Raw genomic sequence first — 18374 nt, forward strand, 5'->3', positions numbered from 1 at the left:
TGTGTTGGCAGTCTATAAACCAATGCCTCTTCCACGTTAATGATCCACTTTAAAGCCTTTGGGGATCTTATTCAGATTCCTGTTGGGTTAGTGTTGATGAGGTTCAGGACTTTACAATTTAGTTGGTCCAGCTACTGGTCCTTAGACTACACTTTGAGTAGGAATGGATTCTTATTTCCTTCTGTCTCTGTGGTATATATTATTGCTAAGCTTTTGCATTTTATTAAAAACTTTAAACTTAGGCACTGAATGAAGTTCTGCCATGTACGATGTTGACTGTTCACAGTCATTTTAGAGGGACTTTGATAGATTTGCCTTCATGGATTCCTCTGGTGTGTTCCTTCCTGGCTCCACTTTGAAGCTGGAAGTGGTACTGCACTGCCACATTCTGTCTGCCCAGGTTTCAGAACTGTTAGTTATGGACCATGTTAGTGCACTTGTTTGGGCTTGAGTTGTGTTTTATTAACTAAGCGAGTTCCTAAGACCTTTGTGGTTTCTCAAGGCCAGGGTGTGCTGATCTTCCCTCTGTTGATCATTTCAGTGGGTCACAGGAGGAATTAGTATTGCTGCCAAAAGAAACGAGACTCTTTGCCTGGGCAGATCCCACTGGCACCAGGAAACTCACGTGGAGCTATGCATCGAACGTTGGCGAGCATGATCTCTTAAAGGTAACGTTTGATACGGAAATGCTGTCTTCCAGGAACAAAAGCGAATGGAAATGTTTGTAGAAAGTGACATTGCAAATCATTTGTATCCGTTGTTTTTCTGACTGCTGTGATGAAGTGCTGACAAGGTCTGTTTAATGAGGAAAGGGCTTTGTTTGGGCCTTTGTGGTTCATGGGAACGCAGTCCATCAGGCCAGGGACTGTGAAGCAGCTGGTCACATGACATCTGGAGTGAGGGAGCAGAGAGAGATGAATGCTGGTACTAAGCTTGTTTTTCCTTTTTATGCAGTCTAGGACTGCAACTCCTGGAAGGGTGCTGTCTACATTGGGGTGTATCTACCTACATCTATTAGTTTTATTTAGAAAACCCTTCACAGATATGTCCAGAGATTTGTCTCCAAGGTGATGCTAGATCATATCAAGTTGACAATCAGTGTAAATAATCACAGGCTCACCCCTGGTCTACTTGACACTCAACCAACCATTTACTTTTATATGCTAGCCTTCTATCCCTTTCCCAGCTCCCCACGACCATTTAATAGTGTACATTGCATTCAGCCCCAGCACTGTTCAGAAGTGTAAGTACAATCGCTTCTGAGACACCCCCACCCCTGATAATCATGACAAAGTCACATATTTCTAACATACAATGCCATATAGGAAATATTCCTATTCTAAAGGGAGGGGATGGGGGCAAAGCATGGAATGATCATACTCAAACAAGAGGGATCCCAGCAGAGAGAAGGTGAAATCCTGCATTTCCATGTCTAGCATCTGGGGCTGGTGGAGGAATCATCTGAGGCCCTGCAGCCCTGCCCTGCTAGCTCTGCTGTGGACAGCAGACACAGCCCTTCTCTCTGAAGCAGCTCCCCTCCATAGCTGAAGCTTTTCTCACAGGTGCCCCATGGTTCTAGCATCTCAAACATCCTGAGATTTCCACTGCAACTTAGGGGGTCCCCCCCCACTTCTTCCAGTGACCTCTTAGGGGCTTCCTTGCAGGAACTCATCTCCAGTTTGGAGACGGCACTGGTGCCTGTGAAGGGTGCTCAGTGCCCCGCTCACTGCCCTGTCAGCACTAGCTAGGAACACAAACCAAGGTGTTGCTCTGCCGATGATAGGGAAAAAATGGATGGTTTTGTGTATGTGTGTTCTGTGCATGTGTGTCTATATGTTCATATGGGTGTTGGCACATGCATGAGTGTGTGAGTGCATGTGCTTATGCATGTAGAACCCTGAAATTGATTTCTGGGGCCTTCCTCAATCTTTTCCCACTTTATCAATGTGACTAGTCTAAGTAGCCAGCTTTCCCCAGAATGCTCTGCCTCTGCCTCCCAAGTGCTGGGAATATAGGCAACCACTCTTCCCACTTAGCTTTTAAATGGGTTCTAGAGCTCAAAACTTTAGATCTTGCTTGCAGAGCTCTGCTTCATCCTGAGCCATAGCCCCAGACCTGGTGAGTAGTACTATTATTTTTATATAAATGATGGCTTTATGTCAATTTGATAACTGGATTTTTCTATCTTATAGTCATTCTTTTTAAGCTTTTCTAATCTCCCAGTTATTATATTCAGTTTGAAGTATGAAAATTCCATTCAGTTTTAACTCAGTCTTTCTTTCTTCAGGATGAGTGTGGACAGTTTCCATACGATGCAAACATCCAGATCCACTGGGTGTCCTTCCTTGATGGGCGCCAGAGGGTTCTTCTTTTCACGGACGATGTTGCTTTGGTTTCCAAAGCACTCCAGGCAGAAGAAATGGAACAGGCTGATCATGAAGTCACCTTGTCTCTCCACAGCCTTGGGCTCTCTCTGGTTAACAATGAAAACAAGCAGGAAGTCTCATATGTTGGAATCACCAGGTATACACAAAGCGAGATAAGATGCTGGGAATCCTTAAAAGGCCTGGGGTTCATAATACCCAGTTAGTGAGAGTATAAACAGATCCTTGTTCTTAATGTGACATATTTACTAAGTAATTCTTCGACTATCAGCTTAGAGGCCCAGAGACACAGAGGACTCAGATACTTCTGTGCCTTCACAGTACCCATGTTAGTTGGCCAGGAAGAAAGTCCTTCCTTCCTTCTTCCTTCCTTCCTTCCTTCCTTCCTTCCTTCCTTCCTTCCTTCCTTCCTTCCTTCCTTCCTTCCTCCCTCCCTCCCTCCCTCCCTCCCTCCCTCTCTCCCTCTCTCCCTCCCTCCCTCCCTCTCTTTTTTGTTTTAAAAAATGACTTACAAAAATCTTGTGAAAAGCTGAAAATGGTACCTGCATCTGCAGTGGAAATAATTCATTTTGTGCAGTGGAATTTGGGGAAATTAACATGCTTTAGGTCACTACAAATAAGTTAGAAATAAGATTCCTAAGGGAAGCAGTATATACTGTGGTATGTATTTGAAAGGTCTGGGATGTGGAGATCAAGGACACTAAGATGGATTGTTGAGGGTTAAAAGTTTATAGACAACAGCATGGTGGGGACACACTCCCAGGAGAGTTTAGGTCCTGGCATCAAATACAGCATTTTAGGGACTCGAGTAGAGTAGCGTCCATATGGCAAAGTCTGGGTCCCTTGTCACAAAACTTGAGGAAGGGGACAGGTTGCCTAACACGAGCAGCAGCTAAGCGCTCTGATGCTCCGCACCAACCTGGAGGGTGTGGGAAGGGAGTGTGTGGGCACCAGTAACTACAGGGGGCCCTGTGAAGTGTCAGAGCCTTGTAAACTCATTTCCCCAAGTGAGAAATCGAGCTGGAAGTGTTAGGTAGAGATTCACCGCACTCCAAAGGATGCCTGCAAGCATGTCAGAGGGGAGATTCTTTTTCTGCCAAGAAAACACTTGTCTCCTCTAACCACACTGAGTTTGGTGAAGGACTTATTTGGAGGACAGTTTCCCATAATGAAACAATCCATTTAGATACCCCTTATCCATGAGGAAGTTTTCCTAGGTTTCTTGGTTTTTATCAGGAAGAGCTGTTGAATTTATGTAACACATAAGTAACATTATCAATTACTAATATCAGTAAGCTAAGTAAATCAATATATTACAGATTCATATTTACTTTAAGAACAATATTCTTTAATATATATTCCTCAGCAAAGTACAAATTATAAGTCACATCTAACCCACTGCCTGTCTATGTACAGCTTTCGATTTCAAACCAAAGCTTTTAATACTGAAAAGATGGGAAAATAATATTTTATAAGAAGTGAAATTATGTGAATTCCCAATGTGCAGCTCGTGAGTAGCTTTTGGGGACACAGCCCCATTTATCGTCTTACATGTATAGCTGCTTCCTCACGGTTGCTCTGTGCATTCAAATCACAGTGAACATTGTCTTGCTATATTGCTTATTTATTTATTCTTAGTACTGGATACCCATCATATGAAAATGAGAAGAGTGGACTTTGAATGTCCCACTTCTAGGGCATAGCAAAGTGAGCATCATCTCGGACAAAGCATTAATTTATCGTGTAATGCCGTTATAGCTGTGCCAGAAGAAGACGGAAAACATTGACACTTCCAGACTAAGCATGCTTGCAGGTGAACAGTGGCTGGAGAAGTTAGAAACTTCTAATACAGAACATCTCACCACAGCCCAAGTTTTCACAAAGACAAATGTGAATGAGGCTGTAGCCAGTCAGTTTCTGGGGAACTGTTCTGTCAAGGAAAGCTTTTGTAGTCAGTCACGGGCTGGTTGAGTCCGTCTGATTGCAGCAGCTAGAGAGATGTGTGCAGAGATGATAACTTACTAAAGGCCATGAGCGTTTTGGTGAGGACAGTTGTATAAGAAGTCGGGAACATTCAGAACAACACTAGTCAGCAACCAAAGGCCAGTGGCACAGATGGCGCCCTGGCTTTGAGGAGTCAGCTGATGTTCCTTTACACTCAGTCACTGTGCATCTGGGAAGTCATTGCAGAGCCTAAAATGACTGATTAGCTTTTAAGTGTAGGTAGCTCAGAATATTTTCAAACAGGAGAAAGATGAATTCTGCTTGACTGAGCTGAAATCTGAAATGCATTACAACTGGGAACAGAATCTTAGTTGGGCAAGTTCATAAAACTTTGAAATACAAAGCTTTTCAGGCTTTCTGTTCTTCATATTGTGTGCCAGCAGATCTACCGGAAATACTTGAGTCTATTGTATGTTGTCAAACTCAGCCTCATGGGTTTAGCAACCATCACTTTGGTAGTGTTTTGGTGACGGTAGACGTTCCTTGTCCTGTGTCTTACCACACAGCAGTTGAAGGGCTTAGCAGTGGAAGCCTCTCACTGACCACTCAATTCTGGGTCAAGAGTAAAATCTTTCTGAAGGGAAAGAGTTCCCCTCCGGTACTGCTCTTGCACTCTCACTGGAACTGGAAACCATCTTTTGCTAAGGAATTGACTGGTTCCATATGAACTTTAATTGACAATTAGAAAGCCAAATAGTGCTTCTATGCAAAATGTATGTTGTCATTAACTCATTGTTAAGACAGTTAATGTTTAAATCATGGGCCATGTCAGTCCGTTGATGTGCATCTCCTGTGCTGTCTTGAGTTAAAAGGTCTCCAATCCCTGTGTGTTTGGAGAGGACATATTTTATATCATGAGCCTTCAGTTGCAGAGACATTTTTCATATATGCAAAGGAAATGTTTACATTTCAAGATCCACCTGTCGAGGAACTTCTTTGTAATCTGTTATTGCAAGTGATTATCTGCAATGTACTGATAGGCTAAAAGGCAAGTATCAGCACAAGAATTTATTAGAATTTTATAAATCCCTGCCAGGTAATAAATAAAAAACAATATAGTTACAATGTTCTCATAGATTAATGTCAGTACTTGGAAGTAACTATGAAATGGTTGGTAAGATGCATGTTATAAATCAGCATGGATATAGGGCTGGAGAGATGGATCAGAGATTAAGAGTGCTTATTACTCTTGTAAAGAACTCAAAGTAGAATCCCAGCATCCATGTTGGGTGACTCACAAAAACCTCTAACACCTGCTCTAGAGATCTGGTGCCCTCTTCTGGCTTCCATAGGCACTGCACACAGGAGCACACACACATCATAAAAATAAACAATAAATCTTTATTTTTAAAAATCCACTTGAATAGTTGATCATTTGCACTTGATCTGGATAGTAAAGAACAATAATTGTGTAAAATGTTGACATCTCCAGAAGAATATTGTAGATTTATGTTTCTAAAAAAATTGTGTTTAGTTATTTTTATATTTTAAATTCCATCAGTTAAAAATTTTATGGAAGGTTTTTTTTTTCTTCCCTTGACATTGACAATATACAATCTTTGTGACCCTGTAAAAAAATAAACAGAAACAGTCAGTTGCTTGGTTGATGCCACTGTGTTGCCATGAAAGATGTTTTCCTCTTACCTTTCCCTTTGAGCATTTTTTCAGGCAGGTGAAATTTGCTGTTTTAAAAGAATCTCTTGTGTTTAAAATCATCTCTTGGGGGCTGGAGAGATGGCTCAGAGGTTAAGAGCACTGGCTGCTCTTCCAGAGGTCCTAAGTTCAATTCCCAGCAACCACATGGTGGCTCACAATCATCTGTAATGAGATCTGGTGCCCTCTTCTGGCCTGCAGCAAACATGCAGACAGAACACTGTATACATAGTAAATAAATAAATCATTAAAAAAAATCATCTCTTGTATCGATGTGATTTTCATAGGAAATTGATAGCCAGATAAATACAAAATTCAGCAACCATCTCATGAAAATATATGCTTGTAATTAATTTCACTTGTGGATTATTTTAGTTCAGGTGTTGTTTGGGAGATGAAGCCGAAACAGAAGTGGAAACCATTTAGTCAGAAGCAGATAATGTCCCTGGAGCAGTCCTATCAGAAGCATCTCGCATCGCAAGACCGTGGCTGGATTAAGCTAGACAGCAATTTTGAGGTATACCGAAGTGTTGTTTGATGGCCTTATGGTTTGTGGTGTTACAGTTTTGGAAGTCCTTTGTTCTAGGTCATGGTACCAGGAGCAGGTAAACTTTTAATGCCCTGTGTACGGAAACTGACTCAAAAGTGAATAAACCTGTTTTTATTAGGAAGATTGTCAGTATACTTAATCAGAGCAGAGTTATGAAACCATTTAACTCTGGCTTTCTTCTCTATGTTTATCATATGTTCTACTTGCTGATCATTTCCATGGAACTTGTTTTCAGTAAGATTATGGAGATACTATGACTGTGGACAGAGTTTCTCACAGTTTGAGTAACACCTTCACTTTGATGAACACAGTTTGTGATATTACGTATTTTATTGATGAAAATGTACATAAACTTTGATGCATTATTTCATCCAGTGGGAATGATTGTTGGATGTAGGTTAGCACCCACATATAAAGCTGTGCTCTTCATTTGTCACTCAGAGCAAAAACATGAAGTCCTCTTTGCTGCGCAGTGTCTCTAGAAGCTTCCCTGTATTTCTAGACTGTTCCGCTGTAGGCCTGAGTTTTGGCTGTTCTTGTCTTTGCCATCCTAGGGCAGAGTTTGCAACAAGCCCCAGTCATGTGCTCTTCCTACACCCATTAGTGTTTGCGTGTGCCATTAGGTTAGACAGAAACAAGCTCAGCTTCACTATTAAACTCTTTTGCCTAAGGATTCCCTGGAATTGGGATGGAGAGATGGCCCAGCAGCTAAGATCACTGGCTGCTCCTGCAGAGGACTGAGGTTCAATTTCCACCATCCAGTGGCAGCTGACAACCTCCATTAACTCCAGTACCAGGGGATTTGATGCCTTCTTCTGGCCTCCATAGGCACCTCATGCATGTGGCACATATAACACATGCAGGCAACTCTCATATCTGCAACATAAAAATAAATTAGACCTATGCCAGGTGGTGGTGGCGCATGCCTTTAATCCCAGCACTCGGGAGGCAGAGGCAGGCGGATCTTTGTGAGTTCGAGGCCAGCCTGGGCTGCAGAGCGAGATCCAGGAAAGGCGCAAAGCTACACAGAGAAACCCTGTCTCAAAAAAAAAAAAAAAAGAAAGAAAGAAATTAGACCTATATAAAAAAAGAATTGCCTGGAATTCTCTGTTACTGTTGATTTTTTTTCTATAAAGCATTTTGAGTACAGTTTCTATCATCTCAAGCATTCAGAATTCCTAGTTTCCTAGTAAGTGTTAGAAAAGCAGCGCTCCTGCTGCAGAGGCCGTGGCTGCAGATGACCCGAAGAGCTCTTCCAGGTGGGTGTGGTGGTTTGTGTATGCCATGTCAGAACTTGGGAGGCTGAGGCAGGAGGGTTGCTGTGAGTCTGAGGAGAGTCTAGGCTATAGAGTGAGAACCGACCTCAAAGGAAACAGAATAAAGCAAGATCCCTTCGTGGGACAGAGAGAGACGAATGTGTCCTGCTCATGCAATGCCGTGAGGGAATTGGTGTTTTAAATGCTGTTAGAGAGCTGCCGGCGGACACCAGCTCATCACAAAAGCGCTCTTGTTTCTTACAGGTCAATTTTGACAAAGTTCCGATGGAAATGCGACTTCCCGTCCGGTGCCCTATTAAACGGGACTTCTTAGCAGGGATTCAGGTTGAATTTAAGCAGTCTCCTCACCAGAGAAGCTTAAGGGCCCAGTTATACTGGCTCCAGGTAACTTTGCCACTCTCAGCTAAATAGATCTCTATGACCACTTAGGCAGATATGGAAATGAGACTTAACTTACTCTTAGAAAGCTGTGGTTTGTGTTAAATTATTATGTTCTGGGGTGTAACTTGAGAAGAGTAGGTGTGGTGTGCATGAGGTCCCTGAACCAGTCCTCAGCAGTAAAGTTATAAAAGTAAATTGGTATTTTATTTATTATTATTGTTTTTGTATGTGCGTGTGCATGTGCACATGTATGTGTATTTTTCCCCCTACTCTCACACACCCTGTGGACTCAGCTGCTCACCATACCAGTCCAAAGCACTGTATGCTATTGAGACGGTCAGTTTGACCATTGGCCTGCCAAGGGGTTTCTTGCACTATTACGTTGTTCTTATACATTCCTTTCTGTTTGTCATGAGAACCCTAATTAATGGGCTTCTTCATGGCAAAGTGCAGAGCTTTATTGAACCGTGTTTGAGGGTGATTTCTTACTAGTCCCCTTCTCCATCCTTCCTCTCCTCTGCTCCCCCACCCTCCCTTTAGTGCCCCTCCACCTCTCCCAGGTTTGATTTAGGTCACCTTTTCTTTTTCCACTTTCTCTAATTTTATATTCACTTCCTACTTACATTTTATTTGAGCCCACAGAGTCAGAATTTCACATCCCAAAGAACAGACATCTGCCTTGCTGTGCCAGTGGGCTGCACAAGGTCAATGCAGCTGTGAGGTTTTTCACTTATTCTCTTCAATGAAGGCATGGCCTTGCTGGGACACATCCGGTTTACATGTAGCGAAGCTGCTAATGGCACCTCCTGTGTGTGCAGACGCTTAATTACCGTCTCCGGAGCTGAGTGTTTATGTTTGACTTGCCCTAACCTGATCAAATGCTTTGTGCTTCCAGGTTGACAATCAGTTACCAGGCACCATGTTCCCAGTGGTATTCCATCCCGTGGCTCCTCCCAAATCCATTGCTTTAGATTCAGGTAAAAAAGAAAGAAGAGAGAGAGCTACCGACATCCTTTCCAGTGTGACTGGTGGAAAGGTTGACTCGGTTCCTTTCTCCTGTGTTTCTTTTAGAGCCCAAACCTTTCATCGATGTGAGCGTCATCACAAGATTCAATGAATACAGCCAAGTCTTACAGTTCAAGTGAGTCGAGTTCTACTGTTCTCATCCAGGAATCCAAACAAGCATCTGTTTTGAAAATACATTTTGTTGTCCTTTTCTTGTTGTCTGTACAGAAATCCTTTTCCCAATGAATATATTGGGGGGCTAGTGGATTTTTTTAATACTTAGACATATTTTAAAGTAGGCCGCACATATTTCCATCACTAGAGTTAGAATATAAAGTAGTGAAGTACAGATCTGTGAGCTCTGTTCTTTAGAGCAGGTGCCTTGAACTTTGAGACTCAGGTGATATGTGCTGTGTCTTCTCATTTATCATCTCTCCTGTGACATGATGAATGTGGGCACCATGTGGGACTTTGGGTGGAAGTGCTAATACAGCAGTATTTCTTCAGTGGTGGCTTCCCCAGACTAATAAGTCTCAGCCTCGGAGACTTTGATCTTATTAGCATAATGTTAAGACACAAAGAAGTAAGAACTTACTGTAGCTTTTAGGTAAAAAAAAATCAGTTATGACCATGTTTAGAATTTTTTTTTGGAGACAGGGTCTTACTGTATAGCCCTGGATGTCCTCAAACTCACAAAAATCCATCTGCCCTTGCCTTCTGAGTGCTGAGCTCAAACATGTACACTACTGCTCCTAGCTTAAAATATTATACGTATTTCCCCACAGGTATTTTATGGTTCTCATCCAGGAAATGGCCTTAAAAGTTGATCAGGGTTTCCTTGGAGCTGTTATTGCTCTGTTTACCCCAACAACTGCCCCTGAAGCTGAAAGAAAACGGGTAACAATTTTTTTTTTATTTCTTGAGCCAAACTTAAAATAAAAAATTAAATTAGCCACCTTTGAGCTAATCCTTATAGTGAGAAAAAAAATTAACTGTTTGAAATTTTTTTCAGACAAAGTTAATCCAGCAAGATATCGATGCTCTCAACACAGAGTTAATGGAGTCTTCCATGACTGATATGTCGATCCTGAGTTTCTTCGAACATTTCCATATATCTCCTGTTAAGGTTTGTTATTAGACGACGGGTGTGATTGCCTCAGAACTTGTGAAGCGTCTGTATACCGGTGTAGCTTCATTTGTTACATCAGGTATTTGATGGGGTTTCATTTGACCAATGGTGACAATTAAGACAGTCCTCTGGGACATATGTGCAGCCATTAATTCCCACAGAGGTATCACTGGAGCGTGTTCTCTGGAGTTGGATTAATAACCCCGGTACTCAGGGAAGAAGCTGACAGCGGTGTTTCTTAATTAAGCGTAGAGTGCTCACCAGTGTTTAATGTTTTGGCTGCATTTTGTAGTAACTACCACTGTGTAAACAGAGCTGTGGCGGCTGCTCTCGCTGGCGTGTGAAAACGCTGAAGTGGGTCTTATCTGTTGACTGGTGTGTTTGCCCCTTCCCAAGTGTGATTGTACCTAAGGGAGTGGAAAATTGAATACCTTTCACTTCCCTGAATGCACCTTATGAACCCATTTCATTTCTCCCTTTCCTTGTTCTTTACAGCTCGCTCAGGGGAAGATGACTTCTTAGTAAATTCACAAATGCAGTCAGCTGTTACACACTGAACCTGTGTAATGGTCCAGATTTACAATTAAGTAATGCTTTACAATATTGATGCTCGTTTGCATTCTCAGGAACTGTCCCCAGCACCATAGATTCGATTATATTCACCAGTGTGTTCGGCTAACAGGGTGTATAAAGCAGAGTTGGTATTCTGAACTGTTGTATTAGTTTGGAGATACCGGGCATTTCCAGAGTATGTAATAGATTGTATATAGTTTCATTCTAACCAATGAGTGAAGATCAGTTATTATTGGGATTAATGTTGTAATCATTGATTGTTATAATAGATTATTTGCTTTAATTAGATAGAAATGGATGCTTAGCCATTGTTTTGCCTGGTGGATTGCTTGTGTGCCACTTGGCACGTTTTACTCTTAGACAGTGATTCCAGTTTGCAAAGGATTCTGGTCTTCTCCATCCAGGTACAGAGGCGTTTGTTTATTCACTATAGGAATGGAACTCTGATGTTAGATCAGACTAATTGGTATTTTATGGAAAGACCAGCAGGAATCAAATGTATTTGCGCTGTGTCTGTTGAGCTGTATGTGAACAGGATGTGGGAGACTTCTCCGGGGTACCTTTGGTGGTGCTGGAAGATCTAGTCCCTGTGTCTGCACAGCTTTGTTTGGGTTTTCCATGTATTGAATGCTATTTTTCTTTCAGTTGCATTTGAGTCTGTCTTTGGGTTCCGGAGGTGAGGAATCAGACAAAGAGAAACAGGAAATGATCGCAATTCATTCTGTGAACCTGCTGTTGAAAAGCATAGGTGCCACCCTGACCGACGTGGATGACCTCATCTTCAAGTAAGACCCTTGTTAAAGTGCCTGCTGGGAACCACCCGTACCCGAGGTGCTTTAGGATATTGATTCTCTCCAGTGGTGCAGTGTTAGCTTAGACAATGGATGCATCTTCCTGCTCATGACTTGAAGAGTGTGGTCTGTGTCTAGTTACACTCCAGGCTTTAGGACAAAGTTATAACTTTGGTTATTTTTGAATATTTCATAAAAACTAAATTACTCTGAAGTGTATATTATGAATTGAATGTGTTTTACTACTGAGTTCTATTTTTTTTAATTAAAAAAAAATTTTTTTTCATTTTACATACCAACCTCAGTTCCCTTTCCTTCCCCTTCTCTCCATCTACCTGCCTTCCATTCCACCCCCATCCACTCCTCAGTGAGGAGTCAACAAAGTCTGGCATACCAAGTTGAGGTAGGATCCAGTCCTTTCCCCTTGCATCAAGGCTGAGCAAGGTATCCCACCTTGGGGAATGGGCTCCAGAAAGCCAGTTCATGCATCTAGGATAAGTCCTGGTCCCACTACCAGGGACTCCACAAACATATCAAGGCACACAACTGTTACCCACATTCAGAGGGCCTAGTTTGGTCCCATATAGCTTTCCTAGCTGTCAGTCCAGAGTCCGTGAGCTCCCACTAGCTTGGGTCAGCTGTCTCTGTGGTCTTGACCCCGACCTCCCCCCCCCCCCCTTCTTGCTCATGTGAACCCTCCTTCCTTCCTTCAGCTGAACTCCAGGAGCTTAGCCCAGTGCTTGGTTGTGGGTCTCTGCATCTACTTCCATCAGCTATTGGATGTAGGTTCTATGATGACAATTAGGATAGTCTCCAATCTGATTACAGGGGAAGGCCAGCTTAGGCACCCTCTCCATTATTGCTAGGAGTCTTAGTTGGGGTCATCCTGATGGACTCCTGGGGATTTCCATTTGGAAACATGTGGCAGTGGGTGAGATCGCAGCGGGTGGGATCGCAGCGGGTGGGACATGTAGCAGAGTGTAATTGAACCCCCCCCCCACCCCGTTGCTCTCAGGAGGAGGTTCTGTGTGCATGCCAGTTCCATATGCACTCCGTAGCTGTCTACTGAATGGAATAGTCCACAGTGGTGTTGGAATAAGTGGTTACCTGAGAGAAAAAGCCCTTTTAGATTATTTCTATCTCACTTGTGTGCTGAGTTTCAGAGAAAACAAGGAGAAAAATATAAGACTCAAAGTGAAAGACTTGAATAGTTAAGAAAGCTCAGCTGGTGAAGTGTTTGAAGCCTGAGCTCAGTCCCAGGAACCCACACAAAATCCAGGTGGGGGGTGGTGGTGTGCACTTGTGACCCAGTGCTGGGGAGTGGAGGCAGGAGGGTCCCTGGGTCCCAGTGTGCAGGCAGTCTAGTCTACTTGGTCGTTTCCAGACCAGTGTGAGAGCCTGTCCCCCCTCCCCAAATGGCAGACAACACCTTGAGATAGCATGCAGGGTCGACTTCCAGCCCCACATGTTTGTGCACATACTTGCAAGACAGGTTTGATTATGTCAAAGTTAAGTACTCGGGCTGAAGATTTAGCTCAGTGGTAGAACATGTGTGCACGCACGTGAGTGAGTGAGTGAGTGTGTGTGTGTGTGTGTGTGTGTGTGTGTGTGTGTGTGTGTGTGTGTGTGTGTGTGTAAGCAAGACTGAGCTTAATCTCTCTGGCTATATATAACAACAACCCTAGACACTTTTCTCAAAATTAAGCTGTGGAGTGGGATGGCAGATGGGGCAGGGAAATGGTTCTGGTCCCAGGGTTAGACACAGAGCAGCCAGACTGTGTGGAGGCCTCACAGTGAGAAAAGGGAGTGGCCAGCAGGTCTTATAGATGACCACCATCATTATCAGAAATACAGACAGATCCTAGAGAGGGCTGAATTAAGAAATGGGTACTTTAAGAATGCTGATTATATGAATGGAAACTTATATGTCTATACATACATGCATATCATATACACACACATGTAGATGTACACACACAGATGCCTTCAGGGTTTTTGTTGTTGACCACTCAGTAGTTTTTGGATGTGTGTGTGGTGGGGAGATTCAGTTATAAAATGATCTGAATTGCAAGCAAAGAGGTATCCTCACTGTGTACCTGCCAACACCCTTTATTATAACAACCTTGGGCCTATCTGAAAACAGGATCATTCTCTGTGACTCTACTGTGTGATGGATGCTACACACACAGTCAAACGCTTATGGAAATTTTGAAAAAAATTATTAAATACATATTTTAAAAATATAAATACACAATTCATAATGTTGAGTTTAAAAGTGACATACAGAATGCTTTAAGTTTTGGGCTGTATAGAAAAGGAAAGAAAGAACCAAAAATGGGAAGCAATAAGAAAAAGCTTAAAAATGTAGCATGTCATTTTATCGTTATTATTTAAAGGTTTTATGTGTGTGTGCGCGCACACACGTATGTGCACTAACGCACTCCCTGCTGAGGATAAAACCAGGGCCTCACACATGCTACACAAACACTCTAACACTGTGCTGCATCTCCAGCCCTGTGGCTGACTTTTTAAAACTGTTTTCCTCTTTATTTATTTATAAAAATCTTACATGAGAATTACTGTTTTTGTAGCAATAATTTTAATATTTTGTTACCATAATATTAAGATACCAACTATAAACTAAATGTTACTGGAATTAGCTGCCACTGAAAGTTTCATTTTACTCCGAACGTCATTGTTGTAGTAGCCTTAACTCTCCCTTGTCTCCCTCAGACTTGCTTATTATGAGATCCGCTATCAGTTTTACAAGAGAGATCAGCTCATGTGGAGTGTCGTTAGACACTACAGTGAACAGGTAACTAACTTCCTGCTGTGGGAGCCTGGGAACACACTGCATAAAGCGGGTGGACGAGAGTGGAGTGTGTGCGGAAGTGTGGTGGTTGACTTCGGTCTTGCTCCTCTGTGGCTTTCTCTGTCGTTGTTGGCTGCTTGAGACATGCTCTCCTGCAGTCCAGCCTGGCCTTCAGCACTACAGCTGAGGCTGTCCTTGACTTCCCAGCCTCCCTTTCTCACTCTCCCCAGACCTGGGTTTACAGGCATGTGAACTGATTTCTTTCAGTGTAGCCTAGATGTCCATATCAAGAAGGGATATCAGATATTCTTAGTAATTCTGATTTTTCCTCTTGAACATTTCATACATGCATATAATGTTTTGATTAAATCCATTCCCCCTTTCCTCCCTTCCAATTCCTCCTTACCCACTTCCCTCCCTCTCTCCCTCCCTCCCCCCCACTGAGTTCACCTAGGGCTGCCAGTGTGCATGGGTGTGGGGCCATCTACAGGAGTATGGGTAGCATCTCAGTGGCCAAATCTCTGATGAAAAGTGACTCCCCTCCCTCTCCCTGTAACCAACAGTTGCCAAAGTTTCTCAGCGATGGGCGGACTTCATGGGCCCCTGCCCATCCCTGTTGGGTTTTGGCTGGCTTGATGTCGTGCAGGTCTTGTGCACACAGCTAGTTCTGTTTCGCTAGCTTGCCTTCCATTACACACTTCAAAATGTTTTCTCCCAGGGCCCCTTTCCTTTTTCAATGATACCTTTACCACTTCAGGACATGTACAATGCAGGCTAGGGGATTGTAAGAGGGCCTCTCAGCCAGCTTCTCCCTGGGTATCAGGTACTGCGGGCATTGGATATATAGGCAAGGAGGGGGGCAACATTACAGGCCACTCCGGTACAGTTGCCACATGGAACTGCAGGGCTGTGTTCATCTTTCCGTCCTCTGCTGGGAGATCACTCTTCTTGTGATGCACGTGGACAGTAGGTTCAGACAAGTATACATTTTCCTTATTTTGCCTTAATTACTAATGATTGCCTATGTAATTTAACAATAATAAAACAATCAAGACAGCCAACAGTCATTGAATTTTATATTCCTTTACTGTGCCTGATCTTCCATGCAAGGTCAGTGTAATCTTCCATTTTGCAGCTGGGAAAGCCGGGATTAACAAGTCCCTTGTCTCAGGTCACGACTGCTCAATGGCAGCTGTCTCAAACTCCTAGCAGTTTGATTGAAGGCACACACGACAGGACATCAGGCTGTGGGGCGCTGGTGGTTAGTGTGCACACTGTCCTTTAGCTCCGTTCTCCCTGTCGTCCCCTCCTCCCGTTGCTTCCTAACGTTTCTCCAGCACCTGGGAAGGACTTAGCTGACTGTCTTTTCTTCTGTAGTTCCTGAAGCAGATGTATGTGCTTGTGTTGGGCTTGGATGTGCTTGGAAACCCGTTTGGACTCATTAGGGGCCTGACCGAAGGAGTTGAAGCACTGTTCTATGAGCCCTTCCAGGTACTGGCTTGCTGCTTATCTACCTGTGTGCAAAAACAGGTGTCCTGCTGTCCGGTGACAAGTGTTGGCATTTTAGCCATGTATGTCAGTGGAATCATGTTCAGATAATTTGAGAAAAGTTCTCGGTTTCTGTTCAGAGTACTTTTGGTGACACTGAAAGATTGTTTACATTCAGACGAGCACATCTAATGTTTATCCAGGCCATGAAGGGCGCCTGAGGTTGGGTATTCATTGTAAGTGTCTGAGAGCTTGGTAGATTACAGACGGCTTCTGCTGCTGTGGAAAGGACAGAGCAGGGTCTTAGGAACCAGCCGTCCACGTTGGGGCTCTCATCCCATGTATCCACCTTTGTTTCAAGAGTCCAGAAGGCCAGAGTCATAGAGTTTTAGAAGGACCAGGTGGAGAGAATAAGGGAGGGACAGAGCCCCACACTGTGGGCCTGTCCTGTGAGCAGAGCTGGTTTTTCACTCTGGTGGACATTTGCCCTGGGAAACCAACTTCATGTTGTAGTCAAAGCCAGTGGTTCCCACCTGGGCAATATCCATCTTGTCGAATCTGCTGAGATTTTGTGGGTTGAAACTATTTTTAACCAGTCAGGGTAAATCTATCAGTATTTAAGAGGTAGAGTAAAAATGCTTTGGTCTCAGTCCTTACGGATTTTTATACATTCTTTGTCTTCATGGAATCTCTGTAATGCTAGGTTAAAAGTCTCACACTTACTGGAGTTTAATACTCAACCTTTTTTTGGATCAGGGTGCTGTTCAAGGCCCTGAAGAATTTGCTGAAGGATTAGTGATTGGGGTGAGAAGTCTCTTTGGACACACAGTAGGTGAGTATGACCTATGTGTCTATGTGTATGTAATTATTATTCTACGGTACATTGTTTATGGAAAGCAAGTGGTTATATGTAATAAGAGAGAGTCCACCTTTCTATTAATCCCTCTTAAAGCACATTTCCTTTATTTCAACTGAGGCGTGACATAGCAGTGGCCTCCTGGACTCTTAATGTTCATAGGTTGGGTGAATGTACTTTAAAAAGTATACTTGATAGCAAAAAGTCATAGTAATTTTCCATTTGCGTATGAGAAGGATCTGCAGGTGCCCGTTCAAAGCCGGTGCATGCTGCTGCCCTGGCCGTGACTGACTTCACTTCTCCATGTGCACTCTGTAGGTGGTGCTGCGGGAGTCGTATCTCGAATCACAGGTTCTGTTGGCAAAGGCCTGGCGGCAATTACAATGGACAAAGAGTATCAGCAGAAGAGAAGAGAGGAGATGGGTCGACAGCCTAAAGATTTTGGAGACAGTCTGGCCAGAGGAGGGAAGGGCTTACTGCGTGTGAGTCTCCTGTTGAGTCTTCCGGAATCCACCCCAGAAACACTGAAGCTGTTCAACAAATGCCACCTGCTTTATGGGTCTTTCTGCTGTGAATTTCCTATGATTTAATATTTGCAAAGTCAAAGTGGTCATTTATATGTGTGTGTTGTTCACTGTCAGGAAGTCCTCAAATCTTAAAAAAAAACCCAAAACCCAGAAAAACAAATGCAGTATGTCTATGGTGACCTCTAGTGGTTGGTTTGGTGTTAAGCACCTTCCATTTGTTAGAGAATTGATGATGGATTTCTCTTGCAGGGAGTTTTCGGTGGGGTGACTGGAATAATAACAAAGCCTGTGGAAGGTAGGTAGAGAATACTTTCCTGCTGCACAGAGGTGAAGGGTGTGTGCATGCTATTGCTTCTTGGTGTTTGAGAGGGTTGCCGACTAAATTTTATATTATAGTCCTGATTATTAATGTATTTGAATCATGTTCTCATCAAGGCCGACAGATAGCTAGATTCTCTGAGGCCCTCAGTAGTAATTGATGTGGATTAGTTGTATGTATTCATCCTGTGATAAAAACACCTGCTTTTCAGAGTATTCTATCAAAATCCTTCTTTCTTTTCAGAAATTGGTGAGCTAAATCTAAAGCTTTAATGTAATTCAAAAGATCTAAAAATAACTAAAGTCTCCTTAAAAACTAAAAAAGCAGTGTTGGAGGACTCACATGTCCCAGCAGTGCTGTATGTCCCAGTTTTAAACATTGCAGCATGAAGCTACAGTAAGCTTACATGGCATGATGCTGGCATGAAGGCAGGCATGTAGGTCAGTGAGCTTTTGCAGGTCCCTGAGATGAGTGCTGAGATGATCTAGCAATGGCTTCAGCAGATGGTAGTTACATCTGCATGTGGAGAACAGTAACCCATCCCTGCTACACACTGTAAAAATAAACCCAGAATGGTTGAAGTGCCGGAATGTGAGAGCAAAACTCAGTACTTAGAAGCAGACGC

At 43.1% G+C, this 18374-nt stretch overlaps 1 protein-coding gene across 3 annotated transcripts in view; it reads left to right on the forward strand.

Annotated features, from left to right (window-relative positions):
* Nucleotides 1-18374, forward strand: part of Vps13c (vacuolar protein sorting 13 homolog C) — a 153880-nt gene that overhangs the window by 118771 nt on the left and 16735 nt on the right. For all 3 annotated transcript variants that reach the window (XM_006979296.4, XM_076576580.1, XM_006979294.4), the window contains 14 exons: nucleotides 542-668; nucleotides 2288-2523; nucleotides 6417-6558; nucleotides 8112-8252; nucleotides 9145-9226; nucleotides 9321-9390; nucleotides 10040-10151; nucleotides 10267-10380; nucleotides 11602-11741; nucleotides 14481-14562; nucleotides 15937-16050; nucleotides 16804-16879; nucleotides 17222-17385; nucleotides 17680-17725. In XM_006979296.4, the coding sequence (XP_006979358.1) occupies nucleotides 542-668; nucleotides 2288-2523; nucleotides 6417-6558; nucleotides 8112-8252; nucleotides 9145-9226; nucleotides 9321-9390; nucleotides 10040-10151; nucleotides 10267-10380; nucleotides 11602-11741; nucleotides 14481-14562; nucleotides 15937-16050; nucleotides 16804-16879; nucleotides 17222-17385; nucleotides 17680-17725 (1646 nt within the window). The remainder of the gene's footprint in view (nucleotides 1-541; nucleotides 669-2287; nucleotides 2524-6416; nucleotides 6559-8111; nucleotides 8253-9144; nucleotides 9227-9320; nucleotides 9391-10039; nucleotides 10152-10266; nucleotides 10381-11601; nucleotides 11742-14480; nucleotides 14563-15936; nucleotides 16051-16803; nucleotides 16880-17221; nucleotides 17386-17679; nucleotides 17726-18374) is intronic.

Source organism: Peromyscus maniculatus, chromosome 7 (assembly GCF_049852395.1).
Source record: "Peromyscus maniculatus bairdii isolate BWxNUB_F1_BW_parent chromosome 7, HU_Pman_BW_mat_3.1, whole genome shotgun sequence".
Classification (NCBI taxonomy): domain Eukaryota; kingdom Metazoa; phylum Chordata; class Mammalia; order Rodentia; family Cricetidae; genus Peromyscus; species Peromyscus maniculatus.